General features: G+C 44.3%; 1 protein-coding gene and 1 non-coding gene across 2 annotated transcripts in view; both read left to right on the top strand.

Moving 5' to 3' along the window:
* The window catches only part of ATP6V0E1 (ATPase H+ transporting V0 subunit e1), a 51,387-nt gene that overhangs the window by 27,454 nt on the left and 1,408 nt on the right, over positions 1-22,525 (top strand). The window contains exon 3 of the mRNA XM_003813999.8: positions 9,323-9,452. Coding sequence (XP_003814047.1) covers positions 9,323-9,416 — 94 coding nt within the window. The 3' untranslated portion in view covers positions 9,417-9,452. The remainder of the gene's footprint in view (positions 1-9,322; positions 9,453-22,525) is intronic.
* Positions 9,813-10,013, top strand: LOC112439950 (small nucleolar RNA SNORA74). Its single transcript, XR_003028168.1, has one exon. It is a non-coding gene; the product is annotated as a small nucleolar RNA SNORA74 (small nucleolar RNA).

Below are 22,525 nucleotides of genomic sequence, written 5' to 3' on the forward strand. Positions count from 1 at the left end.
TGAGTATAGTGGTGAGGGCATAGTTTATGCTGGGAGAGTTCTAGTAACCAAGAGCTGAGCTCCTAAGAAGTGGCCAGGGAGGGTTTATAGTATGAAGGCACCCATGCATATCTCTACGAAAACATACTCTACTACTCTCCTTGGCTTATTTCTCACAGCTCATGAGTCCCTTTGGGTTGGCCCCTCAGCCAGCTCTTTTTCGCATCCTCAGAGGTTGACATGGAACATGGCACTGCTAAATGATTGTGGAATAAATGAATCCCTAGGCTGCCTGATTTATCTTTTTTTTTTTTTTTTTTTTTGAGACAGGGTCTTGCTCTGTTGCCCAGGCTAGAGTGCAGTGCCATGATCATAGCTCACGGCAGCCTTGACCTCCGGCCAGTGATCCTCCCACCTCAGCTTCCTGAGTAGCTGGGACTATAGGCATGTGCCATCAAGCCTGGCTAATTGAAAAAAAAATTTTTTTTAATAGAGACGGGGTCTCGCCATGTTGCTCAGGCTGGTCTTGAACTCATAGGCTCAAGCAATCCACCTGCCTCAGCCTCCCAAAGTGTTGGAATTACAGACATGAGCCACTGCACCTGGCCTGTTTCATCCTTAATAGCCTATAGAAACAGCCTAGTATAATGGGACTCAGGAGTCCTGGATTCCCCGCTTCCAGCTTCCCCCTTCACTAATTTGCTGTGGGGTATTAGTAAGTTCACTAGGACTTAATTTCCTCATCTTTAAAATGCAGAACTTAGACTTGATCTCAGATCCATTCCAGCTCTGCAGTTCTCTGAAGACATTATTGCACCATAGCTGCCTCAATTGTTTGAATAATCTCAGATTGGTTATTAAGGCTGGCCCTCAGGTTATGAAGACATGCGGTACAGTTTGGGCAAACATGAAAGGTACATTTAGTTCCTTTTCTTGTACACATGAAGTAATAGATTCATTGGAATATGATCTCTTCCTCCACCCACTTCCATCAATTCAGAGTGGATTTTTTTTTCCCTTCCAGTTCTCTGCGTGTCTATCAGCTTTAAAGGGAAATTTTAAGTCAGGAGGTAGTCAGAGGGGCAGGCACAAAGCTCAGCGGGTTAGGGGGGTAAATTCCTCTGAAATTTCAAATGAACCAGACTAGACTGTTTCCTAGGTAATTTTTTTTTTTTTTTTTTTGAGTCTTGCTGTGTCACAAGAGGTTGCCCGATCTCAGCTCACTGCAACCTCTGCCTCCCAGGTTCAAGTGATTCTCCTGCCTCAGCCTCCCGAGTAGCTGGTACTACATCCATGTGCTACTGTGCCTGGCTGATTTTTATATTTTTAGTAGAGATGGTGTTTCCCCATATTGGCCAGGCTGGTCTTGGACTCCTGACCTCAGGTGATCTGCCCGCCTTGGCCTCTGGAGTTTTCTTGAACTGTGGTTTCTTGTTTTTTTTTTCTTAAGTGAGATGTGTGCGTGTGTGTGTACATGCATATGTGTATGCATGTGTACTTTGATAACCATATACAGAAGAGTGAAATTGAACCCTTTCTGTCACCATATACAAAAGTCAACTCAGGATGGGTTAAAGATTTAAACGAGGCCGGGCATGGTGGCTCACGCCTTTAATCCCAGCACTTTGGGAGGCCAAGGCGGGCGGATCACCTGAGGTCGGGAGTTTGAGACCAGCCTGACCAATACGCAGAAACCCCATCTCTACTAAAAATACAAAAAATTAGCTGGGCATGGTGGCGCATGCCTGTAATCCCAGCTACTCAAGAGACTGAGGCAGGAGAATCGCTTGAACCTGGGAGATGAAGGTTGCCATGAGCTGAGATCGCCTGCCATTCCACTCCAGGCTGGGCAACGAGTGAAACTCCATCTCAAAAAAAAAAAAAGAAAAGATTTAAACATAAGACCTGAAATTATAAAACAACTAGAAGCAAACATAGGGACAACTCTTCAGAGCATTGGTCTAGGCAAAAGTTTTATGACTAAGACCTCAAAAGCACAAGCAACAGGCTGGGTGTAGTGGCTCACACCTGTAATCCCAGCACTTTGGGAGGTTGAGGTGGGAGGATCAGTTGAGCCCAGGAATTCGAGACCAGCTTAGGCAGCATAATGAGACCCTGTCTCTACAAAAAATTTAAAAAATTAGCCAAGCCTGGTGGCACGTGCCTGTGGTCCAAGCTACTCAGGAGGCTGAGGTAGGAGGATCGCTCAAGTCCAGGAGCCTGGGAGATCAAGGCTGCAATGAGCTGTGATTGCGCCACTCCAGTCCAGCCTGGGCAACAGAGCAAGACACTTGTGTTAAAAAAAAAAAAAAGGCACAGTCAACAAAAACTAAAATAGACAAATGGGACTATATTAAACTAAAAAGCTCTGCACAGCAAAAGAAACAATAGAATAAAGAGACAACTTGGCCGGGCGCGGTGGCTCACGCCTGTAATCCCAGCACTTTGGGAGGCCGAGGCGGGTGGATCACGAGGTCAGGAGATCGAGACCATCCTGGCTAACATGGTGAAACCCCGTCTCTACTAAAAATACAAAAAATTAACAAGGCGTAGTGGCGGGCGCCTGTAGTCCCAGCTACTCCGGAGGCTGAGGCAGGAGAATGGCGTGAACCCGGCAGGCGGAGCTTGCAGTGAGCTGAGATTGCGCCACTGCACTCCAGCCTGGGCGACAGAGCCAGACTCCGTCTCAAAAAAAAAAAAAAAAGAGACAACTTGTTGAAGGGGAGAAAATATTTGCAAACTACCCAACTGACAGGGGACTAAGATCCAGAATATATAAGGACCTCAAACAACTTAACAGTTAAACAAATAATCCTATTGAGAAATGGACAAAGAACATGACTAGATATTTCTCAAAAGAAGACATTACAAATGGCCAGCAGTGCTCAATATTATTAATCACTAGGGAAATGCAATTCAAAACTACAATGAGATATCATCTCACTCCAGTTAGAATGGCTATTACTAAAAAGCAAAAATATGGCCATGCATGGTGGCTCATGCCTATAATCCCAGCACTTTGGGAAGCCAAGGCAGGTGGATCATCTAAGATTAGGAGTTTGAGACCAGCCTGGCCAACCATGTTCAACATGGTGGAACCCCATCTCCACTAAGAATTAAAAAATTAGCTGGGTGTGGTGGTAGGTTGTAATCCCAGCTACTCCTGAGGCTGAGGCAGGAGAATCATTTCAACCCGGGAGGTGGAGGTTGCAGTGAGCCAAGATCGTGCCACTGCACTCCAGCCTGGGCCATAAAGGGAGACTCCATCTTTAAAAAAAAAAAAAAAGCCAAAAAATAACAGATGCCAGCAAGGATGCAGAGAAAAGGAAACTTTTATACACTGTTAGTGAGAATGTAAATTAGTATAGAAAATGGTATGGAGTATAGAAACCAGTATAGAAAATGGTATGGAGATTTTTCAAAAAACTAAAAATAGAACTGCCATATGATCCAGCATTCCCGCTACTGGGTATTTATCCAGTGGTAGAGAAATCAGTATATATAAAAGGTATACCTGCACTCTCGCATGTTGATCGCAGTGCTGTTCACAGTAGCAGAGACAGAGAATCAATCTAAGTGTCTGTCAACAGATGAATGCATGCAGAAAATGTGTTATATGTACACTATGGAATAGTATTCAGCCATAAAAAAAGAATGAAATCATGTCATTTGCAGCATCATGGGAGGAACTAGAGGCCATTATCTTAAGTGAAATAAGCCAAGTGCAGAAAGACAAATATCACATGTTCTCACTTATATGTGGGAGCTAAAAAATTTGATGTCAAAGACATGGAGAATAGAATGATATGAGAGACTGGAAAGGAAGGAAAGTTGTGGGAATAAAGAGTAGCACAATGGGTACAAACATGTGGGGTACCCGTAAAATGGGCACAAACATTAAACAGAGGAAATAAGTTTCTTCTATGTTTGATTGCAAAATAGGGTGACTATACTCAGCAACAGTACTTTGTGTATTTCATACTGACTGGAAGCGAGGACTTGAAATGATACCAACACAGAGAAATGGTAAATACGAAGAAAAAACAGTTTCTAAATACTGACCTGACCAAGAAAGGGGTCTTCATTCTTTCTTCTGGATATTCTTTAGTGAAGGCACCAAAGGCTTGTGTTGAACTTAATCAGTGCTCAGTGGATGGATTCTCATTTTCTGAATTCTCAATTTAGATTTAGCTAAATTAATGCCTTCTGAAATGTTCTCAGTTAAAATATTCCAGAAGGTCACTTTTTGAAGTGGGAACAGTAATCTGATCTGATTCCTGGTCTAGGATCTACTACCTAATTAGCATTGTGACCATAGGCCAATCACTTAGACTCTCTCTGCCTGTTTCCTAGTACAAGAATTAAATGAAAGGTTATATGTGAAATTGTGATATTGTGAAATACAAGTTTAGTCTTTGTTCCCATTTCCTGGTATACAACTCCTAAAATCCTTAGAATCTCCAAAGTGACATGTGTCTGTGTATGCTAATGAGTTGACTGATGATTGGCAGCCCCTTGGTAGCTCCAGGATGGGATCTAATCACGAACCAAGGAAGGATTAGAGGGTTGGGACTTTCAGCCCCACAGCCCAACCATAGGGGAAGGGGGAGGGGCTGAACCTTAAACTGATCACCAATGGCCCGTGATGTAATCAATCATGCCTACACAATGAAGCTTCCATGAAAACCCAAAAGGATTGGGTTCTGAGAGGTTCAGGAAAGCTGGAAGGTATTCCTGGAGGCTGGTGTTCCCAGGAAGAGCATGAGAACTTTGTGCCCCTTTCCATAGCTCACCCTGTCCATCCCTTCATCAGTATCTTGTGTAGTATCTTTTGTTAGTTTGTTTGAGACAGTCTCACTCTGTCATCCAGGCTAAAGTGCAGTGGTGCGACCTTGGCTCACTGCAACCTCTGCCTCCCAGGTTCAAGTGATTCTCCTGCCTCACCCTCCCAAGTAGCTGGGACTACAGATGTGTGCCACCATGCCCAGCTGATTTTTGTATTTTTAGTAGAGACGGGTTTCACCATGTTGGCCAGGCTGATCTCGAACTCCTGGGCTCAAGTGATCCACCCGCCTTGGCCTCCCAGTGTCGAGATTACAGGCGTGAGCCACCATGCCCAGATTGTAGTATCTTTTATAGTAAACCAGAAAACGTGTTTCCCTGAGCTCCGCGAGCTGCTCTAGTAGATTAATTGAACCTAAGAAAGGTTAGAGCCTCCCCGATTTATAGCCAGTTGGTCAGAAGCACAGGTAGAACAACCTGGGGCTTGCGATTGGCATCAGAAGTGAGGGGCGGTCTTGTGGAACCAAGCCCTCACCCTGTGAGATCTGATGCTGATGCTACCTCCAGGCAGATAATGTCAGGATTGAATTGGAGGACACCCAGCTGGAGTCCGCTGCAGAATTGATTGTGTGCTTGTTGGTGGGGAGAAATCCCCACACATTTGGCTGTAGAAGTCTCTTCTGTGTTGATTATTGTGGTGTGAAAGCAGAGGAAAAGGAGTCAATGTTTTTTCCACTCTCAGAAATAGCATCAGTATATTTTAAAAGTTCCCTGAGTGATTATAATTTGCAGCTGGGGAGGAGAACCACTCCGCTACAACATCCTACAAAGTGCTGGGAAGTGGTGTTTTCATTCTGTGCTATATTCTTGGTAACAAAAGGAGATAGGGGCTAGTTTAAATTCTAATGGATTTTTTTAGTATTTCTAGGCATTGGCCAGTTGTCTCAGTCTCTTACGAAAGTGTTTTTTCAGGCAGCTTGTATTGCCTACCGGGATTGGGGAAGTCCTTGGTTAGTTTGGAATTTTCCATGACTCTTAGCTCTGCACCATTAGCGTCAACTGCAGTCACAGAGCTTTTCAATGTGTCCGCCTGTGCTGTTCTCTTCCTTTTTTTATAATGTCAGATGGATGATGTTGAACCTCAACTACAAGTCTTAGTATTGTGTTTGTGTTTAATACCCTACTTCTAAGGATGGATCAGAAAATCTCATCTGAATGAACTTTTTGTTTATTAAGTGAGTCAGCTTGAACTATCTGTTTTGGCCTGCTTTCCTCAGGTGTCATGTTTCCTGTCACAAAATCACCTTTTGTTTCTGTGGGCACAAGCTTCTGATGTGGTGCTGGCTAATTCTCCAGCAATCTCTCCATTGGTGATCAGAATCAGCCTTTTGATCCTCTGATTGGAAAAGCTCTAAAAATGACAGTAAATGAAAGAAAAAAGATCCACCCAGATAATGGCCTAGTTGGGGCTTGGCTAGTTCCCCGCTTATAGGGAAATTTAAAGTCCTGAAAGTGTAAAAGGAGACTGCTGTAGTGATATATCCACTTACCCTTAGAAAGTGATTCCCTGCTGGGCGTGGTGGCTCACGCCTGTAATCCCAGCACTTTGGGAGGCCGAGGTGGGCGGATCACATGAGATCAGGAGTGCGAGACCAGCCTTGCCAACATGGTGAAACCCCATCTTTACTAAAAATACAAAAATTAGCCCAGTGTGGTGGCAGGCGCCTGTAATCCCAACTACTCGGGAGGCTGAGGCAGGAGAATCGCTTGAACCCGGGAGGCAGAGGTTGCAGTGAGCCGAGATCGTGCCATCGCACTCCAGCCTGGGTGACGAGAGTGAGACTTCGTCTAAAAAAAAAAAAAAAAAAAGCGATTCCCGGCCGGGTGCAGTGGCTCACGCCTGTAATCCCAGCACTTTGGGAGGCCAAGGTGGGCGGATCACAAGGTCAGGAGTTCGACACCAGCCTGGCCAACATAGTGAAACCTCTTCTCTACTAAAAATACAAAAATTAGCTGGGGATGGTGGCGCGTGCCTGTAATTCCAGCTACTCGGGAGGCTGAAGTAGGAGAATTGCTTGAACCCAGGAAGCGGAGGTTGTGGTGAGCTGAGATTGTGCCACTGCACTCCAGCCTGGACAACAGAACGAGACTCCTTCTCAAAAAAAGAAAAGAAAAGAAAAGAAAAGAAAGGGATTCCCTAGATCCCAATGTACCATGCAGAAAGGATAGCAGTATGTTACCAAATTTCACTCTCCCAGATTGGTAGTTGGAGGTTGGTTGGGCTTGTTTACCTTAACCCTGCCCTCCTCCCCACACCACTGCCCACCAATGAAAGAAATTCAAATTCATACACAGTTGACCTTTGAATAACGTGGAAGTTAGAGGTTCCGATCCCCTGCACAGTTGAAAATCCATTTATAACTTCTGAATCCCCCCAGATTTAACTACTAATAGCCTACTGTTGATCAGGAGCTTTACCAATAACATAAACAGTCAATTAACACATAATTTGTATACGTATTATATCCCGTGTTCCTATAATAAAGGAAGGTAGAGAAAAGAAAATGTTAAGAAAATCATAAGGAAGAGAAAATATGTTTACTATTTTATTAAGTGGAAGTGGATGAGCATAAAGGTCTTCATCCTTGTTGTCTTCACACTGAGTAGGCTGAGGAGGAGGAAGAAGAGGGCTTGGTCCTGCTGTCTCAGGTGTGGTAGAGGCAGAAGAGGTGGAGGAGGTGGAAAGGGAGGTGGAGGCAGGACAGGCAGGCATGTGAGCAGACCCAGGCATCCAAGTCGACCTGCATGGTTCAAACCCATGTTCAATGGTCAGCTGGATTTTGAGTAGGAACTAAAGGCAGTGTGTATTCTGCTTCATTCCCCTGTCTGTCTTCCTCCTTCCCTGACCACCCTGTCGAAATAATGCCCCGTCAAGCCATTCTCTATTCCTTCTCCTTGCTTGACTTCCTTCATAACAGTTATCACCTGACATTCTATTATGTAAGCTCTGTGAGGATAGTGACATTTCATTTCTCGCCATTGCATTTCTGAGGCCTAGAACCTAGTAGGTGCTCATTAAATATTTCTTTAGTAAGTGAAGAATGGTTTGAATACTCAGACATTTGCATATTTTTTTGTTGTTTGCTTTTGTCTGAGTTAAGTGATTCTCAAACTTTATTTGGCATATGAATTACCGTATCATATATAAGACCCTTTATACAGAACTTTGTGAGCTATATAAGAAAATTTTAAAGATAAATCTATGCTATTTTTCTTTTCTTTTTTTAGAGACAGGGTCTTGCTCTGTTGCCCAGGCTGGAGTGCAGTGATGTAACTATAGCACTGCAGCCTTGAACTCCCAGGCTCAAGGGATGCTCCCACCTCAGCCTCCTGGGTAGCTGTGGCTACAAGTGCGAGTCAGCAAACACAGTGAATTTTTAAAAATTTTTTATAGAGACGGGTTCTCACTGTGTTGCCCAGACTGGTCATCAACTCCTGGCTTCGAGTGATCCTTATCCTCCCAAAGTGCGGGGATTATAGGCATGAGCCACCGCACCCAACCTGTTTTTCACTTTTAACCCTGAAGTCGGCTGGGCGCGGTGGCTCACGTCTGTAATCCCAGCACTTTGGGAGGCTGAGGCGGGCGGATCACGAGGTCAGGAGATCGAGACCATCCTGGCTAACACGGTGAAACCCCATCTCTACTAAAAATACAAAAAATGAGCTGGGCGTGGTGGCGGGCGCCTGTAGTCCCAGCTACTCGGGAGGCTGAGGCAGGAGAATGGGTGAACTCGGGAGGCGGAGCTTGCAGCAAGCCGAGATTGCACCACTGCAGTCTGGACTGGGCGAAAGAGCGAGACTCCATCTCAAAAAAAAAAAAAAAAAAACCCTGAAGTAAGATGTGACACCATTTTACTTCCTTTATAGTTTAGTCTGTAATACAGAGGAATACCTCGTTATTTAGATTCTGAAGTAAACTGGGGAGAAGGTAAATGCCCATTCTGTTAAGTTCCACAGTAGGATGTGTTACATATTTTGGTGGTGATGGGGATTAGAAAAGGGGACCTTACATGTTATACTCTAATAGGAAGATGATAAGCTGCAATCAAACCTTGCCTGTACCAGTAAAAATGGGTGTGTCATGTAGGTTGTGGGTCTTAACATTTGGAGAATGGATAAAATAAGACACATTTTCCCTGAGGTTGGAAGTTGTGATGATGATAAACTGAGATTAAGTGAAAACCCTTTGAAGCGAAGATATCATGAATTCAGGAAATCTTGGATACTTGGAAAGATAATCAGGTAATGAGAGAAAAGTCAGAGACTTACTGTGACAAAGCCTCACTGCTTTGTGATATGTCTCAAGATGAAGGCAGGCTACGTCCTGGGAAACATTTTGTTATCAGACATGCTGCTGTTAACACAATGTATATGGAAAGTTTGGTGTGAATGCAGTAGATTTAAGTTTTGCTAGTGTACTTTTTCCATGCTAATTGAAAATGGTCATGTTCCAACATGATTTCACCGCTTCGTTGTTGTTTCTCTCCCATCCTTCTTTTAGTTGGCTGATTGCAATTCTGGCCCAACTCAACCCTCTCTTTGGACCGCAATTGAAAAATGAAACCATCTGGTATCTGAAGTATCATTGGCCTTGAGGAAGAAGACATGCTCTACAGTGCTCAGTCTTTGAGGTGACTATGCTTGTGACCTTTCTTATCAGTATGGTCAGGCAGTCAGAGTTTGCCTTGACTTTTTCTCACATTTTATGGCCATTTTAACACGTGGCAAGGGCAAGCTGCTGAATGCAAACACGATCTGAAGAGCAGAAATAAAATTGGAACTTAAGCCTTAGCTTACCTAAATCTCAATAAGATTCTTTTTAGATTCTGCTATCACCCTGCCTTTTAAAATAAATACAGTTTAATTTACAAAATTAAGCTTGCATGCACTCTTTCAGATGCAGATCAAAAAAGTAACTGTTTATACTTGGCATTGTGAGATCCAGCAACTTTAAAAAGTGGCTGGCAGATTTAAAATTGAGCAGGTTTCTTTCCAGCAGTAGTCAGCCATCCGGACAGAACCGTTCCTGTGATGGTGTTACACTGCTGGGAGAGGAATGTCTTGTCTTCATCCGGTTGCCTGCGCCACTGTTCTGGTGGCGTCTGGCACTGGTGCAAGACAGAGCTGTGCTTCCCCGAGAGTGTGCTAAGCATTCACTTTGGCTGCTTAGTTCTAGTCTGGGAGCAGACAGAGAAAACAAAATTAAGGTTTTTGAATGCTTTGGATGGAGAAAGGTGCCTGCGTCCGTTTGTTTTGTGTTGCTCTAAAGGAATACATGAGACTGGGTAATTTATATTTGGCTCGCAGTTCTGCAGGCTGTATAAACATGACACCCGCATCTGTTTGGCTTCTGGTGAGGCCTCAGGAGGTTTTTACTCATGGCAGAAAGCAAAAGGGGGGCAGCCGTGTCATATGGCCAGAGAGGGAGCAAGAGAGAGAGAAGGAGGTGCCAGGCTCCTTTAAACAAGCAGCTCTTGTGTGCACTAACAACTACTTCACTCATTACTATGGGGAGGTGTATTAGTCCATTTTCACGCTGCTGATAAAGACATACCCAAGACTGGGTAATTTATAAAGAAAGAGAGGTTTAATGGACTCACAGTTCCTCGTGGCTGGGGAGGCCTCACAATAATGGCGGAGGATGAAAGGCAGTTCTTACATGGTAGCAGCAAGAGAGAATCAGAACCAAGCAAAAGGGGTCTCCCCTTATAAAACCATCAGATCTCGTGAGACTTATTCACTACCATGAGAACAGTATGGGGGAACTGCCCCCATGATTCAGTTATCTCCCACCAGGTCCCTCCCACAACACGTGGAAATTATGGAAGCTACAATTCAAGATGAGATTTGGGTGGGGACACAGCCAAACCATATCAGGAGGGTACCAAGCCATTCATGAGGAATCCACCCCCATGACCCAAACACCTCCCACCAGGCCCCACCTCCATCATTGGGGATCACATTTCAACATGAGATTTGGAGGGGACATATAATCCAAGCCATATCAGTGGCTTTTGAAAATCAGTCTTTGGTCGTGCGCGGTGGCTCACGCCTGTAATCCCAGCACTTTGGGAGGCTGAGGCGTGTGGATCACGAGGTCACGAGATCGAGACCACGGTGAAACCCATCTCTACTAAAAATACAAAAAATTAGCTGGGCACAGTGGTGGGCGCATGTAGTCCCAGCTACTCGGGAGGCTGAGGCGGGAGAATGGCTTGAACCCAGGAGGCGGAGCTTGCAGTGAGGCGAGATCGCACCACTGCACTCCAGCCTGGGCGACAGAGCAAGACTCCGTCTCAGAAAAAGGAAAATCAGTCTTAAGGTTGCAGCTTCTATTTGTCCTGAGGGTCAGAGAGGTTAGTAGTAGTATAGTGGAAAGATTTATTCACTGGCCGAGAGTCAGGAAACCTCTTATTTAATCTGTTCGTTGTTTTCATTATTTTGTTAAATGGAAGTTAGCTTTAAATGCCTTGACTAGATTTAGGTTCAAGTTTTTTGGCTCTTTAGGTGTTACTGTAAACTGTGTATTGCCTCCCATCTGGAGAAACAGGATGTCTGGCTCTGGCTCTCCTATGTTTAGTAAGGCTGATGTGATCACTGGGTTCAGGTAATGACAGCCTGGTTCCTTCATTTGTAAAGTTCTTTTTATCAAGTGATTTTATCCATTGATGATCATAGCCTGAATTAATCATTTTAGTTGAAATGGCAAATGGTGATTTGCTGCTGCTGCTGTTTTTTGTTTTTGTTTTTGTTTTTAATTGAGACAGAATCTCATTCTTGTCACCTAGGCTGGAGTACAGTTGCACAATCACGGCTAACTGCAGTCTTGACCTCCTGGGATTAAGCAATCCTCCTGCCCCAGCCTCCCAAGTAGCTGGAATTAGTCATGAGCCACCATACCCTAACTTTTTTGTTTTTGAAACAGAGTCTCTGTCACCCAGCTGGAATGCAGTGGCACCATCATGGCTTACTGCAGCCTCACACTCCTGGCTCCAAGTGATCCTCCTGCCTCAGCCTCCTGAGTAGCTGGGACTACAGGCACACACCACTGTGCCTGGCTAATTTTTAAATTTTGAATAGAGACAAGGTCTTACTATGTGGTCCATGTTTTGGCTAATTTTTAAAATTTTATTTATTTTTTATAGAGAGAGAGGGTCTCTTTCTATGGCCCAGGCTGGAGTGCAGTGGTGTGATCATAGCTCACTGCTGCCTTGAATTCCTGGGCTCCCGAGATCGACCTGTCTTAGCCTCCCTAACAGCTGCAGGCACGCAGCACCACATGTGACTTTTGTTTTGTTTTGTGGAAATGAGGTCTCACCATCTTGCCTAAGTTGGTCTCAAACTCCTGGGCTCAAGTGATCCTCCCACTTTGGCCTTCCAGAGTGTTGTGATTATGGCCATCAGCCACCGTGCCTGGCCGCAAATGATGATTTTTCCAGTTCTATTTTTATTTATTTATTTATTTATTTTGAGACAGAGTCTTGCTCTATCACCCAGTCTAGAGTGCAGTGGTATGATCTCAACTCACTGCAACCTCTGCCTCCTGAATTCAAGTGATTCTTCTGCCTCAGCCTCCCAAGTAGCTGGGACTACAGGTGTGTGCTACCACACCCAGCCAATTTTTGGTTACTTTTAGTAGAGATGGGTTTTCACCATGTTGGCCAGGCTGGTCTCAAACTCCTGACCTCAGGTGATCCACCCGCCTAGGCCTCCCAAAATGCTGGGATTATAGGCGTAAGCCACCATTCCCGTCTGATTTTTCAATTGTATTATTACCTCTGCATTTGATGAGCTGAAATGCTTCTATAAAGATAACTTTCCTGCCAGGCACAGTGGCTCATGCCTGTAATCCCACTACTTTGGGATGCTGAGGCAGGCAGATCACTTGAGCCCAGGAGTTCAAGACCAGCTTGGGCAATATTGTGAAACCTTGTCTCTACAAAAAATACAAAAATTAGCCAGGCAAGGTGGTGCACACCTGTAGTTCCAGCTATTCAGGAGGTTGAGGTGGGAGGAGAACTTGAGCCTGGGAGGTGGAGGTTGTAGTGAGCCAAGATCGCACCACTGCACTCCAGCCTGGGTGAAAAAGCAAGACTCTGTCTCAAAAAACAAACAAACAAAAAACTTTTCCTCATCAACAGGATGATCTAATAGACTTGAAATACAGATCATGGGGCCGGGCACGGTGGCTCACCCCTCTAATCCCATCACTTTGGGAGGCAAGGCGGGCGGGTCATGAGGTCAGGAGATCGAGACCATCATGGCTAACACGGTGAAACCCCTTCTCTGCTAACAATACAAAAAAAATTAGCCAGGCATGGTGGTGGGCGCCTGTAGTCCCAGCGACTTGGGAAGCTGAGGTAGGAGAATGGCATGAACCCAGGAGGTGGAGCTTGCAGTGAGCGGAGATTGCGCCACTGCATTCCAGCCTGGGCGACAGAGCAAGACTCCGTCTCAAAAAAAAAAAAAAAAGAAAGAAATACAGATCATACAAAAATACGGGAAAAGCAGAATACAGGTTTAATTCTTTTAATTTTCATAGTAAGATGTTGGTGGCCAAGTTCCAGGGTATTCAATGAGATTTTTTTTTAATTTTAAATAATTACATTTTTTACCCTTTATATGGTTGTGTGTTTTTGTTTTTGTTTTTTGTGTTTTATTGTTGTTGTTGTTTTTTGTCTATGAGAACCTGTTTAGGATGGCTTCTATGTACTTTTGGTGTTAGTTTTTGGTAGTTTCCTTACTTTCTGGCAACATCAAAATGTCCAGGCCCCTCTTGTATATTTTCTGTCCGAGACTTAGATTTAGCTGTTCTTTGAATTGGTTTCTGAATTCCTCACTAAAAGGATGTCTGGTTTACTAATCAGTTCTCAGGCCCATTTGACTCTGGTTCTGTTCGGTGGAAATGGCATTTAAGAATCACGATCGGAGTGCTAGGTGCGTTTGTTGCTGCCTGGGGTAATTAAGCATAATTGCTTCTAAGCCTTTTCAATGGAAAGAACCAGGAAGTAATGTATTTTTCAGATGAAAAATAATCTTAAGTTTACATTAGTATTTTCTCTTCAAATATAACATTACAGAGTTTTTATTTTATTTTATTTTTTTCTTTTTTCTTTTTTTTTTTTTGAGACAGAATCTCGCTCTGATGCCAGGCTGGAGTGCAGTGGCGTGATCTTGGCTCACTGCAATCTCTGCCTCCTGGGTTCAAGCGATTCTCCTGCCTCAGCCTCCCAAGTAGCTGGGATTACAGGTGTGCGCCACCACGCCTGGCTAATTTTTGTGTTTTTAGTAGAGACGGGGTTTCACCATGTTGGTCAGGCTGGTCTCGAACTCTTGACCTCGTGATCCACCCACCTCGGCCTCCCAAAGTGCTAGGATTACAGGTGTGAGCCACTGTGCCTGGCATTCTTTTTTTTTTTTTTTTTTTAAAGACAGAGTCCTGCTCTGTTGCCAAGGCTGGAGTGCAGTGGCAGTATCTTGGCTCACTGAAACCTCCACCTCCCAGGTTCAGGTAATTCTGCCTAAACCTCCTGAGTAGCTGGGACTATAGGCACACACCACCACACCCAGCTAATTTTTGTGTTTTTAGTAGAGATAGGGTTTCACCATGTTGGCCAGGCTGGTCTCGAACTCCTGACCTCAAGTGATCTGCCTGTCTCGGCCTACCAAAGTTCTCGGATTACAGGTATGAGCCACCATGCCTGGCCTGAAAATTACTGTTCCTTAATAACAGTAACTTTTATTATTCTACAATGTATATAAAATACTTTTTTTTTTTTTTTTTTTTTTTTGGAGACATGGTCTCTGTCACCCAGGCTGGAGTGCATCACCACAACCTCTGCCTCCTGGGCTCAAGTGATCCTCCTGCCTCAGCCTTCTGATTATCTGGGACTGTAGACACGTGACACCATGCCTGGCTAATTTTTTGTATTTTTGGTAGAGACTCAGGGTTTCACCATGTTGCCCAGGCTGGTCTCAAACTCCTGAGCTCAAGCGATCCAACTGCCTTGGCCTCCTAAAGTGCTGGGATTACAGGTGTGGGCCTCCATGCCCGGCAAAATACTTTCAAGATAACACCAGTATAACTAATAGATATGAGCTCATCAAGTGCTGTTTTCTGAGGTCACTTAAAATAACAGCTGGTACAGTGGTATGTGCCTATAATCCCAGCTGTTTGGTGCGGTGAGGCAGAAGGATCTCTTGAGCCCAGAGGTTGAGACATGCCTCGGCAATATATCAAGACCTCATCTCAAATAATAATAATTTTTTTTTTTTTTTTCAAGACAGGGTCTCACTGTTGGTCAGGCTAGAGTGCAGTGGTGTGATGTTAGCTCACTGCAACCTCCGCTTCCTGGCTCAAGCAATCCTCCCACCTCAGCATCCTGAGTAGCTAGGACTGCAGGCATGTGCCACCATGCCTTGCAAATTTTTAAATTTTGTATGGAGACAGTGTTTCGCTTTGTTGCCCAGGATGGTCTCAAACTCCTGGGCTCAAGTGATCCACCCACTTTGGCCTCCCAAAGTGATGGGATTACAGGTGTGAGCCACTATGTCCAGCCTGTAATTATTGTTATTATTTCCCCTGGCAGTTTCGTCACCAGTTTGATACACAATTAGACTAAGTTGTTTGTGTTCAATTTATTGTATTTTTTTCTGTTTTATTTGCTGCTGTTTTTTGAATACATAAAACATCTCCAAAGTCAAATTATGAACAAGATATATTCAGAGAAATCTATCCTTTCACTGTTTCATATTTTGTAAAGATTAAGCAAATACATATATTCATTCATATGTATATACACACATACACACTGCTGTTACAGAACAGATATCAGCTACATATACTATTCTGTACCTTGTTTTATTCACTGAACAATATATGCTAGAGATTGCTGCATACTGGTGTATAGAGATGTTTCTCATCTCTTTATAGCCATTGATAATCCTTTTGGGTTATTTCTAGTCTTTTGCTATTACTGATAGAGCCACAGTGCCATCCTATGCATATGCCATTTTCTGTTTTTGCTGATGATCTTTAATGTAGCCTCCTTGAAAATGCAATCTCTGGTTTAAAGATATATATGATTTTTCTAGATACTGTTGCATTGTCTTCCATAGAGATTATACTGTTTTGCATTCCCATCAACAGTATATGAGTGGCCGAGCGCAGTGGCTCATGCCTGCAATCCCAGCACTTTGGGAGGCTGAGGCGGGCGGATCACAAGGTCAGGAGATCGAGACCATCCTGGCTAACGCAGTGAAACCCCATCTCTACTAAAAAAATACAAAAAAATTAGCTGGGCGTGGTGGCAGATGCCTGTAGTCCCAGCTACTCGGGAGGCTGAGGCAGGATAATGGCATGAACCTGGGAGGCGGAGCTTGCAGTGAGCCGAGATTGCGCCACTGCGCTCCAGCCTGGGTGACACAGCGAGACTCCGTCTCAAAAAAAAAAAAAAAAAAAATAGCCGGGCACGGTGGCTCACGCCTGTAATCCCAGCACTTTGGGAGGCCGAGGCGGGTGGATCACGAGATCAGGAGATCGAGACCATCCTGGCTAACACGGTGAAACCCTGTCTCTACTAAAAAAAAAAAAAAAAAAATACAAAAAATGAGCCTGACATGGTGGCGGGTGCCTGTAGTCCCAGTTACTCCGGAGGCTGAGGCAGGAGAATGGCGTGAACCCGGGAGGCAGAGCTTGCAGTGAGCCAAGATTGTGCCACTGCACTCCAGCCTGGGTGACAGAAAGAGACTCCGTCTCAAAAAAAAAAAAAAATAGTATATGAGTTTCTGTTTTGCCACAACCTGAATTTTGCCAATTTAATTTCCCCTTAAATATATATATTTTATATATATGTTTATACGTACGTGTGGGTTTTTGTTTTTGTTTTAATAGATGGGGGTCTCACTCTGTTACCCAAGCTGGTCTCGAACTCCTGGCCTCAAGCGATCCTCCCACCTTGGCTTCTCAAAGTGCTGGGATTACAGGCATGAGCCAGTGTGCCTGGCAATAATACCAATTTTTTTTAACCTGCCTTTTTCATCAAGTTCTGTTTTCTACTCTTTATTTCAACTGTAGTGAGTGTTAGGTAAGGCTGTTAATTGGGGTTTAAAGCTGAGAACTTCAGGCCTCAGTTGGTTCTAGTTCCAGCATTGCTTTTCACTTAACTTCTCTGAGTTTCATTTCCTTCCATGATAATGAGAGAATTGGGCCCTTTGACACTAAATAACACTGGGTGGGTGGATCTGAAGACATTTTATCTGCTTATTCTTTTCACTCTTATGTCTCTGTCAACCGGATTGACAGATTCCTCATGTTTTCACTCTGGTCCACAGCACACACTCGGGCTCCTTGAAACCCTTATACTAAAGTTGGTTCTTTTAAAAGCAAAATGCCAGGAAGTAGGAGGGCAAGCCAGGCGATCCCTAATTATGAACATCGTGTCATGCCTATTCTGCATTTAACAGAATTATAGTGGTATCGTAACCTAAGACTTTGGAGTTAACACATCAGGAGATCTAATCTCTGCCTAGCGTTAGAACAGACAGACTTAAGACAGGCTGACTTCACTTTTTGGATGGTAAAGTCAAAGGATTGAGTTTTGTTTAACCTTTTGAATTTTGAACTTTTACCTAATGGTGAGATGATAAAGGAGTTTAGAAGGTAGATTTGGGTCTGACCTCACCTGATAAGGAAAAATGTTTGGTTTAGTACATGATTCCTTTTAAGAGGCCAGATTTGGAAAGTAGGTGTAAGCCAGACATGGTATTCAACAGAGAAAAATGAGGAACAGTTATGAAAGCTTTAGAATAATTTTATATAGATGAAATGGAATCAATCCAAAGAACACACCGTTAAATACATAGCCGATCTTTTGCTGCTTTAATCAGTGTAACTGTCATGATTTTCTTTCCTGAATTGAAGAACCGAACCACAGCCTGATGAGAGGCTGAGTTACAGCACGTTATGTTTATTGGCTGCAAATAAACGTGTCCAGTACTCCTAAGAGCAGTGCTCACTCTATCCTTGGCTTTGCCAGCCTCGTCTGCTTCCCTTAGATTCCTGAGTGTGACTTCCTAAGATGTATGTGGGACTCTAATGTCAAGGTTGCTGTTTTTGTTGATGTTCACTTTCCTACAGCCTTGTGGGGTGTGCTGCTACCATGGAATCTCCTTGGAGGGGTGGCTTTGGCTTCAGACCCAGTGTCCTGGAAGTTACTTGGTTTAGCAAGGCATTGTTGCCTGGTAGATGATCTGATATGGTTGACCACAGTCTGAAGGCATAGAAATGCTATCTGTTTTATTATAAAGTCCGGGCCAGGAAAGAAATAGAGGATATTGATAATTAGGCCTCTGCCCTGTGGGAGCTGTTTTTCTATGCATTCCTAAAATACTTGAGTGCTTGTGAGGTGTATAGTACTGAAGTAGGGGAAGACTGGGCTCCAAAGGGGTTTGTGATCTGTTGGGGTGTTGAATTAAGCCATACTTGGGAGAAGTTCAATAGTGCAAGGTGTCGTGTGGTTAATAAGTAAATCTTTTACTCTGAGTACTCTGGCTGGGTATTCTGCTGCCATTTCAGATTCAGCCATGTCTCCATTTCAGTTCCCAATATCATAGTTTTCCTTGTCAGGGTCAGAACCTGTCGCGTCACTTTTTTCTCCTCTTCGTCAAATCCATTTGCTCTCATTATGTCTCTTGTGTCCGCCCTTCCTTTCCATTCCTCCTTCAGGCACCCTGATTTCTGCCCCAACTTAAGACAGCTCTGAATTATGGCAGGTGCTCCTCATCTGGTCTCCCTGGCTCTACCGTCATCTATCTACAGAATACCACCCTGTTTATCTTCCTGGTGTAGCACTTCCTGAAATAGATCAGCTTGCCTCAGAAACTGTCAGTAGTTCTCTGGGGCCTGCACCAGGATTTTTTGTTTTGTTTTGTTTTGCTTTTCTGTTTTGTTTTGTTTAACCTAAGGTCTCTGATTGTAGAGAGTACATGCCCCTTGAAATGCGATATAAAATGTTATAAGCACACAACTTTTGCCGGGTCACCAGCGGTCCTATGAGCCACAACAGATAAGAACGGCTAACCTGCAGGTCATGTCCAGCTCTGACTTGACTGTCGAGGCCTTCCCTCCCCAGTCTGCCTTCCTTCTCACTACTTTCCCCTCCAGGCCCTAGTGGTGTGGGCCCTTGTTCTTGATCTCATTAGCTTTACTTGGTTTTTCCTGACTCTCAGTACCCTACTACATTCATTAATTTAGAAAACAACTTAGTAAATACACTCTCCCGTGAAAATTCCTTCTGCTTTCTTGCCTCAGTTCACGCATTCTCTCTTAATTCTTTCTGATGCTTTCTCTTTCAGTGCCCAGCTGGCAAATCCTAGCACTTCCTTCCTTGGCTACTTTGTTTCAAAGTGATTTCTTTTCTTTCTAAACATATTTAGCTCTCCAGTTTTTGCCATTCATTTGGTACATTGCCTTGAATTGTTAAATACATGCTTAACTCCTTGTATTTAATCTCCTACAATATATAGCCTTACATATCATAGTAAAGAAGGAATTATTTTGCAAATTTATCTAAAATTTTTAAACAGATAAAAATTAAGCCTAATATATCGTTTAAGAAGTATATTCACTTACTTTTCCCCAAACAGATTTCTTGGTTCTAGACTTAATATTTTTATGTTATCTTCATTGTCAGTTTTTTGTGTTTTTTTTTGAGACAGAGTCTCACTCTGTTGCCCAGGCTGGAGTATAGTGGCATGATCTTGGCTTACTGCAAACTCCGCCTCCCGGGTTCAAGTGATTCTCGTGCCTCAGCCTCCCGAGTAGCTGGGATTACAGGAATGTGCCACCATACCCGGCTAATTTTTGTATTTTTAGTAGAGACGGAGTTTCACCATGTTTGCCAGGCTGGTCTTGAACTCCTGATCTCAGGTGATCCGCCCCGCCTCCCAGAGTGCTGAGATTACAGGTGTGAGCCACTGCACCTGGCCCATTGGCAGGTTTTTGTTTGTTTGTTTGTTTGAGGTGGAATCTCGCTCTGTCACCCAGACTGGAGTGCAGTGGCGCAATCTTGGCTCATTGCAACATTGACCTCCCAGGTTCAAGTGATTCTCCTGCCTCAGCCTCCCGTATAGCTGGGACTACAGGCATGCACCACCATGCCTGGCTAATTTTTGTATTTATTTATTTATTTGAGACGGAGTCTTGCTCTGTCGCCCAGACTGGAGTGCAGTGGTGCGATCTCTGCTCACCGCAATCTCTGCCTCCCGGGTTCACGCCATTCTCCTGCCTCAGGCTCCCAAGTAGCTGGGACTACAGGTGCCCGCCACCATGCCTGGCTAATTTTTTGTATTTTTAGTAGAGACAGGGTTTCACTGTGTTAGCCAGGATGGTCTCGATCTCCTGACCTCATGATCTGCCCGCCTCGGCTTCCCAAAGTGCTGGGATTACAGGCGTGAGCCACCGTGCCCGGCCTAATTTTTGTATTTTTTTTTAGTAGAGATGGGGTACATCATGTTGGCCAGGCTGTTCTCGAACTCCTGACCTCAAGTGATCCACCCACCATGGCCTCCCAAAGTACTGGGATTACAGGCATGAGCCACCGCATCCGACCCTTTGTCAGTTTTATCTGATAGTAACCTTATGACTCTTTTTTTTTTTTTTTGAGACGTGCAAAATGAGAACATGGACCCTTTGATTAAGTTCTTCAGCCCCACCCCCAATCAGCTATTTCTTATCAAAGATGATAAGAATACAGGCTTCCTGGCCGGGCGAGGTGGCTCACGCCTGTAATCCCAGCACTTTGGGAGGCCAAGGCGCGCAGATCACGAGGTCAGGAGATTGAGACCACCCTGGCTAACACAATGAAACTCCGTCTCTACTAAAAAATACAAAAAATTAGCCAGGTATAGTGGCGGGCGCCTGTAGTCCCAGCTACTCGGGAGGCTGAGGCAGGAGAATGGCGTGAACCTGGGAGGCAGGGCTTGCAGTGAGTGGAGATCGCGCCACTGCACTCCATCCAGCCTGGGCAAGAGAGCGAGACTCCGCCTCAAAAAAAAAAAAAAAAAAGCTTCCTTAATTTACTCCAAAATCAGCTGGGCGCAGTGGCTCACACCTGTAATCCCAGCACTTTGGGAGGCTGAGGTGGGCAGATTGCTCAAGCCCAGAATTTTGAGACCAGCCTGGGTAACATGGTGAAACCCCATCTCAACAACAACAACGAAAAATACAAAAATCAGCCAGGTATGGTGGCACACGCCTGTAGTCCTAGCTACTTGGGAGGCTGAGATGGAAGGAACTTGAGCCCAGGAGGTGGTGGTTGCTGGGAGCGGTGATGGTGCCACTGCATTTACTCCAGCCTGGTTGACAGAGCAAGACCCTGTCTCAAGAATAAATAAATAAATAAAAATAAAAATTTATTCCAAAATCAAACCACATGCCTTTGCCATGTGACATAATGCACATTTACTTTTCTTTTCATTTATTTATTTATTTATTTATTTATTTATTTATTTATTTATTTTGAGACGGAGTCTTGCTCTGTCACCCAGGCTGGAGTCCAATGGTGTGATCTCAGCTCACTGCAACCTCCGCCTCCTGGGTTCAAGCCATTCTCCTTGCCTTAGCCTCCCAGGTAGCTGGGACTACAGGCATGCACCACCACGCCCGGCTAACTTTTTTGTATTTTTAGTAGAGATGGGGTTTTACCATGCTGGCCAGGCTGATCTCGAACTCCTGACCTCAAGTGATCCACCTGCCTCGGCCTCCCAAAGTGCTGGGATTACAGACGTGAGCCACTGTGCCCGGCCTACATTTATTTTAAACTGGTATCATTGATCTTGAGTGAAAACTATCCCCCATTTGTATATGGTTTTTCAAAAGTGAAGGCTTATTTTTCCCTTTTTTGATTGTTTTTTTGTCACAAAATGCCTGTACTATGAAGAAGTCTAATCAGTGTGCTCTTCATGGAAAATTAACAGACAAACCATATGTATTCACTACTTCAGTATTCTCAGATAAAATTTATTTTATTGGCTGGATGTGATGGCTCATGCCTGTAATCCCAGAACTTTGGGAAGCCAAGGCAAGAGGAAACCTGAGCCCAGGAGTTTGAGACCAGCCTGGGCAATATAGCAAGACCCCATTTCTATGAAAAATTTAAAAATTAGCCGGGCATGATGGCGTGGGCCTATAGTCCCAGCTACTTGGGAGGCTGAGGCAGGAAGATTGCTTGAGTCCAGAAGGTTGAGGCTGCAGTGAGCTGTGTTTGTGGCCACTACACTCCAGGGCAGGTGAGAGAGCGAGACTGTCTGAAAAAAATATTATTTATTGATTAGATACAGGGTCAGGCTCTGTCACCTAGGCTGGGGTGCAGAATGGCATGATCATAGCTCACTGTAACCTCAAACTCCTGAGCTCTAGTGATCCTCCCACCTCAGCTTCTGGAGTAGCTGGGACTACTGGTGTGTGTCATCATGCTGTAGAGAGTCTCGCTATGTTGCCTAGGCTGGCCTCAGGCGATCTTCCCGCCTTGGCGTCCCAAAGTGCTGGGATTACAGGTGTGAGCCACCACGCCTGGCCTAAATTTATAATCTGCCTGGTACTGATACTTGTACAAAGAGGCTGTTCTGCTGGCCTAAGGAAGAGAACAGAAAATTATCCCTAGATTAAGTGAAAGATATTATGAGGCTTTCACACTACTACAAG

This window comes from Pan paniscus, chromosome 4, assembly GCF_029289425.2.
Source record: "Pan paniscus chromosome 4, NHGRI_mPanPan1-v2.0_pri, whole genome shotgun sequence".
Classification (NCBI taxonomy): domain Eukaryota; kingdom Metazoa; phylum Chordata; class Mammalia; order Primates; family Hominidae; genus Pan; species Pan paniscus.